The sequence below is a fragment of the Lepeophtheirus salmonis genome, chromosome 6 (genome assembly GCF_016086655.4).
Source record: "Lepeophtheirus salmonis chromosome 6, UVic_Lsal_1.4, whole genome shotgun sequence".
Lineage (NCBI taxonomy): Eukaryota > Metazoa > Arthropoda > Copepoda > Siphonostomatoida > Caligidae > Lepeophtheirus > Lepeophtheirus salmonis.
In genome coordinates this window covers 55,614,900-55,628,768 of record NC_052136.2, presented here as the reverse complement: position 1 = coordinate 55,628,768, position 13,869 = coordinate 55,614,900, and the positions used below count along the sequence as shown (strand labels likewise).

General features: G+C 30.7%; 1 protein-coding gene across 4 annotated transcripts; it reads right to left on the bottom strand.

Annotated features, from left to right (window-relative positions):
* Positions 1 to 852: 852 nt before the first annotated feature.
* On the bottom strand, positions 853 to 12,317 carry LOC121120234 (UPAR/Ly6 domain-containing protein qvr). 4 transcript variants are annotated; one of them, XR_005864965.2, is made up of 4 exons: positions 11,540 to 12,317; positions 8,545 to 8,682; positions 7,947 to 8,277; positions 853 to 2,580 (listed from the first exon to the last, which is right to left on the bottom strand). XR_005864965.2 is itself a non-coding variant. In XM_040715077.2 (3 exons), the coding sequence occupies exons 1-3, from the start codon at positions 11,649 to 11,651 to the stop codon at positions 2,318 to 2,320; spliced, it is 513 nt and encodes a 170-aa protein (XP_040571011.1). In that variant the 5' UTR covers positions 11,652 to 12,240; the 3' UTR covers positions 853 to 2,317. The 4 variants fall into 4 exon arrangements, 2 of the variants coding, with proteins under 2 accessions (XP_040571011.1, XP_040571009.1); XR_005864966.2 differs by lacking the exon at positions 853 to 2,580 and adding an exon at positions 3,842 to 4,048 and having other exon boundaries at positions 11,540 to 12,234; XM_040715077.2 differs by lacking the exon at positions 7,947 to 8,277 and having other exon boundaries at positions 11,540 to 12,240.
* Between the last annotated feature and the right edge of the window lie 1,552 nt (positions 12,318 to 13,869).

The following is a 13,869-nucleotide window of genomic DNA, read 5'->3' as shown; positions in this document are numbered from 1 at the left end:
AAATCAAAATTCACGACAAAAATTGCAAAAATCAGTTTTGCACTAATTTGAAAAAAATAGCATTTATTAACATTGTAAAGAGGAACAAAAACATACCAAGATTTTTTTCGTACTTGCAAAACCAAAAAAGGTTATGTTGAATAATTTAAAAAAAAACCTCGATAATAATAAAAAAATTGAAAATTGACGTTTGATGATAAAAATAATCAGAAAATGTCCGATATTAGAGTAAAAATTAAATGCAAACGAATCTAAGGACTCATTTCTCCATTTTTTTAAATCTACAAATCCAATATTCTATTGAAAATCCATATTTTTGCATAACCAATTTACCTATTTCACTGAAATGAAACAAATAATATGAAATAATTAATTGACTTCCATAATTCCAATAAAATAAATATATATCTTTATAAGCTTGAAGTGTTGTTTTTTTACCGTTCCATCACTACGAACCAGAGTACTTACTGCATTAGATCTACTTTTTTTTAAGCTTCATTTTCTACTACATTCAATTATATCAAAAACCTGTTTGAACATTATTATGAGCTCATAAATGACTCAGAATAACATTCAAGATTTGTTGCGGAGTAATAATTGAAAGTTCTTGATAGACTCAGTGAAGAATTGAGGATCCACAAAGGAGTAATTATTATTGACTATGTCCTTGTTTATTCATTCTCCCTCTCCTCCATTGCCCCCATTTGATTGTAGCTAATGTCATCACTAAAACAATTTTCAAACTTGCACGATCACCATGTAAATTTTTGGTTACTTCTTTATTTAAACATGCTCAAAATACCCATGATTTAAAATAATGTATCCAAATATTTTAAATAAGGGACTTAAAGATATTATTACATCAAATTTTATTTATTGATAGTCATTTACAGAAGCGTATTATCATTAATAGTAATTACTAATTAGGCATTACAATTCATACAAATAAATAAATACATTTATAGAACAAATAAAATCCACACACTTTATGGTAGAAAAACTATCCAAATGCTTATGTTTTATTTGAAAAAGACTCATAAAAAAAAGTAGCTATTCATATAAAGAATGAGTTATGCAAAGCATTTTTGCAGTAGCAAGTACATTCATAGTAGATAGAAGATCAGTCAAGAAATGGACAGATTTAAGAGATAAAAAAAAAAAACAGTGGAAAAATGACTTTATGTATTACATGAGTTTCTTTTAAATGAGAATTATGGGGTGATTTGATTGAAACATATATATATATATATACTATCTAGAAATAAAAGCTGATTTTTAATCTCTTGACAGAAAGAGGAGTTAAAATATATTCAATAATAATAATAACAACGGCTAAATACAACAACGTTCATATGCAAAAAAAAAACCAAAAAAACTGGGGGTACGAGAGAGCGATCCATGGATTACTGAATCACAGCATTTAATACTAGAAACCTATAAGTGAAGGCTCAAGCGCGCCCGCTACAAATAGAGTATAAAAACTAAAAAACCACTACAATGACATTACTAAAAGGCCATTTGTCATTTTTATTAGCCATTTTTATGGAAAAAACACAGATTCACAGTCATAAGCTTGATATTGGAATTAAATAGCTTCATAAAAACTGTAATTTATGAATTTCACAGGCCTTATTTTTTAATATAAGTATATATTTGACCATTCAATTCTAATGAATACTTTTTTTTAGATATATTGAAAAATGCCCTTTTGAACTTATGTATTGTAATTTCTCAGTTCTTCTACTCCCTTTGTATGGAAGGCTCGCTTGAGCCTTCGCTTCCAGATTTATAATATTATATGATCAGGGGGTGTGCATGTGACGAATTCAAGGAATTCTAAGGTGAATTTGGAGGGATGATGAAATTTGATGATGACTGTAAAGAGGCGTCTGCAGGGGGTGGGGTGGAGGGGCTATTGCACCGCCTCCAAATTAAGGATTGTTTGCTACATTTTTTGGGGGTCAGGATGAAAACAAATGTATGCAAAAATAGTGGGAATTTTTTTTTTGAAAGATTTGTTTACTAAAAAAGCAATTCCCGCCAAGTTATGCAGTAGAGCAAAAAAAATTTTTTTTTTGTGAATAGCTGTGAATTTTTGAATTTTTTTTCGAAAAAATTTAATATTTCAAATTATTCTCCTAAAACTTTAATTTTTTGTGAATAGCAATGGATTTTTGAGACTTTTAAAAAAATTATAATCTTTCAAAAATCCATGCCCCAAATATATATATATATAATCCTGTGGACGCCACTGCTACAGAGGAAATCATTGACCCCAGATATTTCTTCTTCTCGATCATGGCATAAAAAAAGGCTGCTACCGAAGGGTCGTTGTCCAAGTAACAACTGGGCTCGGATAGAGCAAATCACACTGTATTAAAAATAGTAGCAAAAATAATAGATAATAAGAAGATAGGCCGGGGGAGATTCCCTTCTGGAATGAGTCTCCTCCATTGCATAGATCTGCCTCACAGAAACACATATGTCCACGATTATTCGACTCTGACATACAAACATGCCCTACCATAAAGAAATTGATCCGGATTTTGGTGGTACAAGTTCTCTTGAGTGAGGCTGAACCTAAAATGAGAAGGACACCAAATTATAGAAATAGTTGAATCATATTTGAAAAATAGATATGTAGGTGGAAAAGATGGGCAATCAAAGAATAGAAAAAAGAAAACTAAAAGCTAAAAAAGAAACAAAGGATTCGGAATGACATTTTTTACAAGAATTAAAAAAGATGCCATTATAATTTTAAAACAATAGAGAGAGTTTGGGTAGGAATAAATAAATTATATTACATATAGGTAGTGATGCGCCAGTTCTTATTTATTCGGTCCAGTCCAGTGTTCGGACCGGTCCTGAAGACTGTTGTTTAGGGCAGTTTGATTTTCAAACTATTTCGAATTTTCATTATGGGGAGTGTGGAAAAGTTTTCATATAGTATAAAAATTACCTATGCAAAATTACTTTGTCCAACGAGGGATCTTTAGGTGGCACATTTCTAACATTTGTCTAAACTATAAAAAAAGTTTGAGTTTTTTTTTTTCTAGAACATGTTTTAAGGAGCATAAAAAGAGAAAAAATTTAGGAAAATTTGATGATCCGCGTATAGTGTGCATCATTTTTTAACAATACTGAAATGAAGGTTCAAAAGTTCTTAATTGACTCTCTCTTTTTAATCCATAGGGTAGCTTTAGAAAAACAGTTAATTAATATTTTTTATAGCTTAGAATAATGTCAATCATCCTTAATTTATGTCAAAACAGGACTAAGGCTGTATTTAAATAATTATTGGCGAAGTAAAGAACTTCTGTCTTCTTTCGAATTTTGAACTTGCATTGGTACCTATAAATGACATCGTAAGAAAATGAAATTTTGCATGAGTTATTGTTTTACCAATTCGGTGTCCGCAGGGGGTAGGCTGGAGTGGCTGTAACCCTCCCCAAATTAAGGAATTTTTGCTTATTATAAGAAAAATAAATATTTGAAATTTTATTTCAGATATTTTTTTCAAAAAAATTTAATTTTTTGTGAGTAACTTTAGATTTTGAAATTTTTTCCCAAAAATTTAATATTTGAAATTTTATTTTTCAAATTTGGTTTCAAAAAATTTAATATTTGAAATTTTTTTCAAAATACCTTTAACTTAATTTTTGAAACTTTTTTTCCAAAAATTGAATTTCCCAAATTTTTTTCCAAAAATTTAAAATTTGAAATTTTATTTTTCAAATTTTGTTTCAAAAAAATTTTTCCAAAAATTTGAAATTTTATTTTTCAAATTTTGTTTCAAAAAATTTAATATTTGAAATTTTTTTTTTTTCAAAATGCCTTTAACTTAATCTTTGAAACTTTTTTCCAAAAATTCAATTTCCCAAATTTTTTTTCCAAAAAAAAAAGTGTTGTATTTTTTTTAAACATACAAAAACTAGGCCCCTCCCAAAATATTATCCTGTAAACCCCCCTGTAGCTGTAATTAAAATTCGAAAAAAGTTTGAAAAGCAAACCAGGTTACTTTTGATCCTTAGTACTTTTAGTAGTGGACCTGATTAAAAAAAGAAATATAGTTGAGTGACGTCGTGAAGGTCCGAACTTTATAGGTTTTTAGTACTGATATGCGGGAATGAATTGTATTGGACTGAGACTGGACTGCAGTTTTTATTTTTAAATAAGAACTGACACAACATAAATATAGGCATGGATTACACAAGAAAAAGATAGGAACAAGATAAAACATTTTTCTGTGTGCTATTCATTAGTCGTCATAGCATTCCCTCCTCCTTCATATTATAACTTCATATACTTACCCTCTTGAATAAACTATGATATAAGTTAATATATTATTATTCTTTAGAGTTGTTTCACAATTAACATAAATTTAAACAGTAAATTATAATTCTTTTTGAGAATGTTAGATTGTTGTTTTGCCATGGGATGTAAAGGAGACCCTCCGAGCTATGACAAAACCAGTGGAAATATTATGTTCACATAAGTTTATATCAAAAAAGTTAAGGGCAATTAGACTGACCCTTCAAATACCAAGAATCATCAAATTAATATGAACCAATGTTTCTTAACCTGTGAAGAATTCCCAACTGGGGGTGGGGAAGGGTGGAGTTTCCAAGTGGGGAATGACCGATCGACAGAAGAATCACTACTTCAAAATTTCACCCATTCTTCCTAATTGTCAATCAAATTTCAATTCACAAAAAACAACAATATATGAGATATTGTTGGTCGTATTTGTGTAAAATGGACTAGACTGCGTTTTCGGGCATGTTTGAGATAAAAAAATTGCAGAACCATTTGATTGACCTTGAATCTGATTTGTGGTGCACTATTTCGAAAGTGGAATGTAATATATTCCAAAAATTAAGGGCCTTAAAATGGTACAAAAAAGCAAAGCGTATATTTACGTACAAAACACTGCAGGGGTTAAATTTGAATTTGTCAAAGACTGATGATGTGGTGAGAAAAAAGGTTAAGAACCGCAAATCTACATCATCAAAAATGTTATAGTTTGTATTTTAATTTCTAAGCAATTTCTATTAAGACATTTGGAAGAACCATATCCTACGAAAATTAGTTATGAATTAAAAAAATAATACATTTGCTGCTCACACTACTCAGAAAAAGATTAAACAAATATAATTGTCAAAGAAGAATACAAATTTGTTCATAAATTCCCCAACAAACCATACATCGTTGCTGGGAAATTTAGTTGGAGAAAAGAGGGATCAATCCAGCAAAGTAATTAGAAAAAAAAACTTTGATAAGAAAAATTGTACTACTGAGCAAAGACAAATAGCAAAATTAAATGATGCATTGTAAATAATTTGTAGTATATGAAAGATTACTCTGATTTAATATTTTCTATTCTTGTTATTTTCCCCGTTTTTTCCAGTCAATTATATTTGTTTATTTGTTACAAATCAATACAGCCTTTTAGATTAATCTCATTACTTGAAAACAGTTCAAAATATCCAAATTTTGAAACAAGATTATGATTAATGTAGTTTCCGGTGCCATGTTTGTTATGACGACTAATGTTTTATTTTTATTTTTTCTGTTCCATCCCTCCTTAGTGTACCCCATGCACACAAGGAACATTTGAATGTACATAGATGAAGCCGTTTCAAAGGCCTATTTGCTTCTAAATATATATACAGGTATATATTTATATATTTGGAGTAGAGGGGTCGTATCTGCATCGCATTTCCTTGTAATTCGTACATTTTCTACAACCTTTGGAACTTTTATATTACATACGAGTACATAAATATCGGAACATTTACAATATCACTAAAAACCTTTCGTAGTGATATAGCTTGGAAATTCAGTGCAACGTAATAAAATAATAATGGATGGACAAAAAGGAGGATCATTCCACCACATATTGGTTTTAACTCTGGCGCAGTGGTTCTCAAAATGTGATACACGAACTCTCTCTCGTGGTACGTGGAGGAACATAACCATACCTCATATTGGTTTTTACTAGTTAAGGGACGATTAATCGGAAACGAGAATCAGATATTTTTTCTGGAATCGGTAAAAAAAAATAGCCTTCCCACTCACCCGAATAAAGGAATTTTTGCTTTTTATTAAAAAATTTAATACTTGAGATGTTATTGAATATATATATATTTTTTAATTTATATTAGAAATTGAATTTTTGAAATTTTTGTATTTTTGGGAACAGCCAGGGATTTTTGATTTTTTTTCATAAAAATTTTATTTGCATATAATTGCTGTGAATTTTTGAATATAATTTTGCTAAAAATTTAATTTTTTTGTGTGAATAGCCATGATTGAAATGGCGTAGCCACTAGTCCTTGCATCTGTTCGACATAAGATCTTTCAAAGAGACAATATATCTTATATTTAAAGAAGGAGTTTTTTGGGTATTATCATACGTTCTAGCAATCATTTATTATTTTCTTCGTTTTTATATAATTCAATCCTAGCTAGTAGTTAAGAAAATAGAAAGATAGCTAGGGCCATATGACTATAGGACCGTTGAATGTTAAAAAAAGATCGCTCCAGAAAAAAAAGACAGAAAGGGGGTGTGAGAATAATCAGGAAATCAGTCTAAGGAACGATCCAACACAAAGATTAATACATCTTCACTTGTCCCAAAATCGTTTGCATACGAAAACTAAATTTAAATACCATAAGTTTTTTATTATCAAATGTTGCCTTTAAAAAAAAAAAAAAAAAAAAGTTGCGAGTCGACAAAAAAGTTTGTGGCATATCCTTTGGCATTGTACTAATACGGATGTTAGTAGGGGCGTCCGAAGGGGGAGGGCTGGAGGGACTGTAGACCCCAACCATGAATTAGTAATTTTTTTATTCTTAACAGAAAATTTAATTATATCTTTGAATTATTTTTTCAAATTTAATTGTCCATGAATAAATTGGATTTTTAAAATTTTTTTTTACTAAAAATTTAATATTTGAATTTTTTTTTCAAAAAATTTACATTTGAAATTTATTTTTTTAAGTTTTTTTATAATATTTTTATTTTTAAACTCCAAAAACCAAGCCCAGCCCCTAAAAAATAAATATATAATACTACGGACGCCTCTATATAGTTGTAATTATTTCCAAAAACTATCAAGGAGCTAGCAAATTCTGACGAATTATGAATCATTATTCAATTATTCTTAATATTTGTTCATAACTAAACAAAAACTCATTTAAAGTCAACCAATGAACGTTCAGAACGCTGATAAGGGGAGGGGTGCAGAAAAATTGGCAGTTGGCATCAAAATACAGTATACATTTTTTGTAAGTGAAGTAATTCATACATTCTTGAAGTCAAAGTGCATTATAGTTTTTGGGGTGAATTAAGACGCATGCAACAATAAATTTACAATATTTAACTCCTATCTAGAATGAATCATTTTTATACAAAAAAATTTTTTTATTATTCTTCTTTAAAATGTATGTACATTAAAACCAAAAGTGGTATAAAAAGACCAATGTAATTGTCAAAAACAACCAACTCTATCCCCAAAAAGGGCCCTCTAATGAATAGTAATAAGGAGAAAGGGTACACAAATTACAAGGTTTAGGATGGAGAGAGAGAGGGGCCTTTCATGCAATGTCCCGAGTGCATCCTGGATTTATTACATATTATTTATATGCAATTCCTTTGTCATTTGAAGGCCTCTTGATTATGCGTCTGAGATTGGAAATTTTTGTATGTATATTAGTAGCGAATGGCTTTTTTGAGTGAGTTTATATATTAAGTGTTAAAAGAGCTTCAAATACAAATGTTGCCAAAGGAATATTATATATCAATCAATATTTTACATACTTAATAATATGTACAAATGAATTCGGGAAAAGTTTGTGGTTTAAGAGAAGGAAAGGAATATATAAAAATATGTATTGGGAAATGAAATTTAAAAAATATTTAGAAAATGTATTTATGTATGTACATTGCTGAGCTGAGCTGAGCTGAAATGAGGGTTCCTGATGGTTCCTTCTTTTAAGTCACTTCAAGAGAAGCTACAGCAGCAATTGTTGGGGGATAAGAAGAGAAGGAGCTAATCAAGTTGGAAGATATTGCTGATACAAGGGTTAGGAAGAGAAGACTCAGAGGGAGTAGGCCCTCATTAGGACGAAGATATTTAATAGTTCCATTGCATTCATTTGTTTCACAATAACAGGCCTTCCCTTTGCCTCTTTTCTCTTTCATACAGACGTGGTCCACGATAAAGAGATTTATTTCGATATAGTTTGTACAAGTCCTTCGAACGAATTCTTTTTCTACAAAAAATGAAGGGTCCAGAGTATTTCGAACATATTTATGAACTATTATGAACATTTTAATAATAAAAAAATCAAATTACGGAAGAGAGATGGAGGTTTTGTAAGTTGTTATTTATTATCATTTGTTGCGTGGATATAAATATTTAAAAAATATTTATTGTTTAATAAATTAAATAATATCTCCTAATTGTGCAATTAATTCGGTAATTATAATTTGCCTACTCTTGTATAACATGTAGACTAATAGGATGTTTTCTCACTTACCCGTCCCAATATCTTGAACCATTTTGACACAGCATCCTGTACAGTCCTCTACAAGAGGAAGTGTTGTCCAATTAAATGGATCATTGCAACGAAAGTCTTCTCGTGAATTACATTCAAAGCACTTGACACTATTTCCAGCTAATAATTAAAAAACAACAGCATAGAATTACTTTCTTCTTAATGGTTTGATTCAAACTTCCATTCATATATAATAATGGTACATTTTCAACATAATATATTATTATTTTTACTCAAAGAATATCTTCAAAAAAAATTCATTGAAAATAATGCTGCATTAAAAATAGTTGGCGGCAACTCTCTTTTTTCTAAAAAAAAAAAAAAAATGCGTCTATCCTTCTTCTAAATTAAAAACCCTTAATTAATTTTAGTAGGATTTTTACAAACATATGTGCTTTTAATAGAGCATTTAAGACGTTCATATTAAAGTATACTCAAGCATTTGCTATTTATATATAAACAAAAAGAGCGTACTATAATACAGAGAAAATGATATATTCATTTGCTTAATATTTTACAAATTATTTATTAATTAGTTTACTCCTGATAAGGATAACAAGTGTGAACTTGTACCTATATCCTTTGTACATAATTTACATAATGAAGGTTTTTTTTTTAAATAAATAAATATTACATATTATTACGTTGTCAAATTGTGGGTTAGGAGTCATTAGATAATTAATTAACAGAGGTCAGGACTGGGACTTGAGTCCATATTTTGAAAACTTGCAGCTCAATTTGATCACATAATCAAAGAATCGATACTTTATTGGATTTTAGAGCATTTTTTAACATATTTACTCCGCAATCGTTTCAATTTCTCTGAGAGTTATATAGAAGGTACTCTTTATATCACATTATAATTGTAAATTAAATTAGAATATATTTACCACAGGAATATTTTTTAAAGTCATTTCAATTTTAAAGTACATATCTTTTATAGGGAAAAGATTAAATTCTACTGGACTCTACGACTTGACCTTGTGAGCAAAGACTTAAGACTCAAGTTGTAAGTGTGGTGTAAAGATGACTTCACAGTTCCTCCATTTAATGATTACAATTGGTTATAAATAATCTAGTACAGGGTGTCCCCGGTTTTGCAGTTTTTGGGAACAAGAAAAATCAGCGTTGTTTAGGGACTTTTTGGGTACTAAAGCCCCGTAAAATGGGAGAAATTATTTTTCAAAATACACATTTTACTATTTTTCCTTTGTTTTTTTAAATTATGGTTTGGACTAAAAACATTTTTTTTTCATAAATTATTTAAAATTTAAATCAACGGAACTTAACTAATATTTATTGAGCAACCTTTTTAATTGAAAGTTTATATGTTAAGTAATAAAAAATAAGTTTTAAGTCTAGGTACGTATCAAATCAAATATTTACAGGACACTTCCCCTCCGTCTATGCAAAATTATACACTTTTATTATATGAATATATAGGCATAGTATGAACAAAATCATCACCAACTAAAAAATTCATGTTTACCTAAATATAGAAAAAGAAAAATATTTGATGTGCCATCTATGTTTTTAACATACAGTACTATTACAATTCGACTATTTTGGCCAACGATGACTGACGGGAATATATCTCAGAATAATTCCAAACACAACGTTACGCAAAATCCGCGGTGTTTGAAACCGTGTTAAACAGGGACTTCCTGTATTAAAATGCAAGGTTGCGAGTCTTTCTATTGCATAATTAAACTTCCGACTTTTTAATTTTTTATTAAAAAAATTGTTTCCCAACCTAACGGAGCTATATAGATAAAATAGCTTGAGTGATGATTTGAAGCAAGGTATATATATACCTTGATTTGAGGAAGTAGTTGAGACCATCAATAAAGAAGAAATAGTTGATCAAAACATTCGAATCGTAATAGTTCGGTATGTTAAAAACAGATGGAACTTCAAATATTTATATTTTTGCTAAATGCTTATGGTAACTATAACAATGCATATCCATAATTATATGAATTTGGAGACGCCTACAAGTTAATAATATATTTTGGAACAAATTTATTTTATGAAGTGTATTAAATTTTATTTCAATTTTAAAATTGAAAGCCTTAAATATTTTTCTAAAAATCAATATTTTTTACAACGGGTATACTAATATTATAAATTTGTTGGAGCTTATCGGGAAATATTATGTTTTCGATTGTTTTGGTCAACTCTTGTCTACATTCAGATTCTTGTACAAGACTTACCCTCGCTATTGTTCAGCATTCCTTACATAAATCCAGTGTGTTTTGTAGCTGGACCGTTAATTTGTAATTAGTAATATAAAGAAATAATTTCCTTTCCCTTAGCAGTTGTTATTATTATTTACTTCCTGAGTATTGAACATCCTTCCCTAAATAGCTTCTATCATATTGAAACCCAGATGAAACATTCGTGTGTGCTCATAAAAGACGGAGCGTAACCCTGAGGATTTCTTGCAGTGTTATAATTGTAAGTCCCTGTTGTACTCAGAGTAGAATTGGGATCGACATCGGTGTAATTTTAGCAAATGTCCTTGTTTATATCTTTTTCTCCTTCCTCCCTTGTCACAACTAATTGTAGCAGATCTAATGAAACGACATGAGCATTAATCTTTTTCTCCTCCAAAATTTTCTACAAATTGACAGGGTTACCAGTTTGATTTTTGGTATCTTTTTTTTAAATTTGATTATATACTGGATTATCATGATTCTATGTTATTTGTTAGGATTTGTTTTATAAATACAGCAGTCCTATAAGTACAGTCTTAATAAAATTTGTCATGCCAAAGACCCACAGTCTTAAGGACCAGTCCCAATGACTGACATAAGGGATTCTAAGACTGGACTGGCCCCAACAAATAAGGACGGATACAACACATATTGGAGCAAAAAAAAATAGATATTTTTTAAATCAGTGTGATGAGTCCCTCTACTTTCAAAAACGGTGTGCGGGCCTGCTGTAACTATAGTTAAATCAAAGGTTGACTTACACATGCATTCTGCGACGGATTCCACTTTTGTGAACAAGATTCCAAAAAGAAGTAGAGATAGGACGGGGACTAGAGGAGATAGTCCGGAGAAGGGAACAACTTCTTTGGGCATGGTGGCTCATATGGTTGTTGGAGTAGAAGTTGTAGTCGATTGTCAGTTGTACATTGGTAAGACTGTGTTTTGAGAATGAAATTTGAGAATAAAAAACTTGTTAAATAAGATGTGTTTTGTTTTTTAAAATAAGAAATAAAAGAGTCTCGTATCTTCTTCTTCAATAATATTAGATATTATTCCCATCTTCACTCCAGGATAAAAATGAAAACAAATCAAAAGAGCTGTTAAGCAGAGACTAAAAAAGAAAGAAAGGCCTCGGTTTTCGTCTTTTGCTGCTTCTTTTTCTCTTCTTCTACATTTTTCCCTCTCTTTCTCTTTTATTCTTCTTCTTCTTCTCTGTTAAAAGGAGGAAGGAGACGTGTAAGAGTTCTCTCTTCGGAAAGAATAAGTTTTCTTTGCTCATTCCATAAATATAAATATAAAAACTCTTCTTATTAACTAGACTACGGATAAAGGACTTTGTATGTAGTATATCATGGCGTTATTCCCATGCAGATTGAGGCAAGACGACCGCAATATACGAACAAATATTCCATAAGATTTGTATACATACTTATCCTTCGATAGAACTTTCACATTACATTCATAAGTATTCCTTCTTTTGCTTCTATTTAATAGCTGTACTATATATGTATGCAGGCAAGTATTATTTAAGTACTACTTGAGAAAGCCCCTTGATAAATAATACAGAGTTTGTGTGATGTATCTCTCTCCTCTTTATAAAATTTGTTTGAAATACTGTGCACATTGCACGTATTTGATAAAAAATATCATATAATTGATTTCAAGTCATTATTATTAATGCACATAATATTTCGTTTTAAGGACACCCTGACCCACCTAGGTCTCGACCGTCGTCTTTTGATCCTGTATCAAGTGCTCAGTCATTTTTGAAACTGAAAAAGTGTCCTTTTTGTGCAGGTCACAAGTTAAGTATTTGCAAACTTTCAACAGTGGGAAATAGGGGATAAAATCAAGGTTATGCCCTTAGCGGTCTTGCGATTCTGGTTCTTGAACCGCTAGAACCGGAACCGACAAAGTCGAACCAAGACAGCAGTATATTGCTAATCGTTCTCAGTTCTTCTGCTTTTGTTCCTATATAGAATATATAAAAAAAATAAAGTATAGATTCTAAAAAATAAATTAGCTTTAATCAATAAATCAATTTTCTGAGTTTTTTTTTGTGTAATGAACAAAGCTGTTTTTTAATTATTTTTTACGTTGTCAGGGGGATACAGTTTATGTATCTGGGTACACTACTACAGGGCCCTATAATATGACAACTATAATACTTCTTCAACCAGAGTTTCCCAAACATAACTATGCAACACTCCCCCAAACTATAATACATTTTAAAGTGAGGCACCCTTCAGACAAGTTTTCAGGGCCCCAGTTGGAACTTAAGGTACTGCACATTCTGTGTATAAGGTAGCTGCTGCCCTGTTTGTATGGTAAATCATTTCCGGGGCTCGAATTTTCTAGTGACGGCCCTTGTTTTAAGTGCCTGTTCCAAACTGATCATGTATTAAAAAATAACCTAGACGGAAGATCGGAACCGAGACCGAAACCGTCGAAATGAAAGAACCGACACCGATGGAGACACGGAATCTGAACCGGACACAACTGAGGGCCAAATAATTCGATAAAGGATAAAATTTGCATTTTGGCAGTATTGAATAGTGTTGTCAGTCCTTATGTAGGACTGAAGACTCCAGATCCGTCCAGTGTCGGCCCGAACCTGTTCAGTCCTGCTTGTCAGTCCTAAAACTGATATATTTTTGGTCCTTGAAGACGTACTCAACTTTATTTCTTCTTTTTTTAAATCAGTTCTAGTACTGCCCGTCCATAGGACCGGCCCCAAGGAATAATAGGGCAGATCCCAAGACTGGACTCGACCAAAAAAAGTAGGGACTTACATAACATTAGTAATGACGGTATAATATTAATTCTCAGAATGAGAGGGAGGGAGAGAAAGACAGAACTGTGAGAGAAACATTCATTTATTTTCATGCAAACCCGGGTGGTCCATTGAAATCTGAACATTTACTAATTCAATAATTAATTAAGGTTATGTAAATTGAAATTAATTCATATTTGGATAATTTCAAAACAAACTTGAGCTCTCTAGCTTACGTACAAGTCGAGAAAATGACACTTGAACGTGATCAACGGATTTCTATTCTCGCATTCCAATCCATTGGGCATCTCCAGGACA

Bases quoted from the DNA above. Each gene is read 5' to 3' on its own strand.
- LOC121120234 (XM_040715075.2), bottom strand. From the start codon at position 11,651: ATGCCCAAAGAAGTTGTTCCCTTCTCCGGACTATCTCCTCTAGTCCCC. The intron at 8,683-11,539 runs GTAAGTCAACCT...TTTAATTATTAG, and splicing joins ATCCGTCGCAGAATGCATGT to CTGGAAATAGTGTCAAGTGC. The intron at 8,278-8,544 runs GTAAGTGAGAAA...CATTTTTTGTAG, and splicing joins GGTTCAAGATATTGGGACGG to AAAAAGAATTCGTTCGAAGG.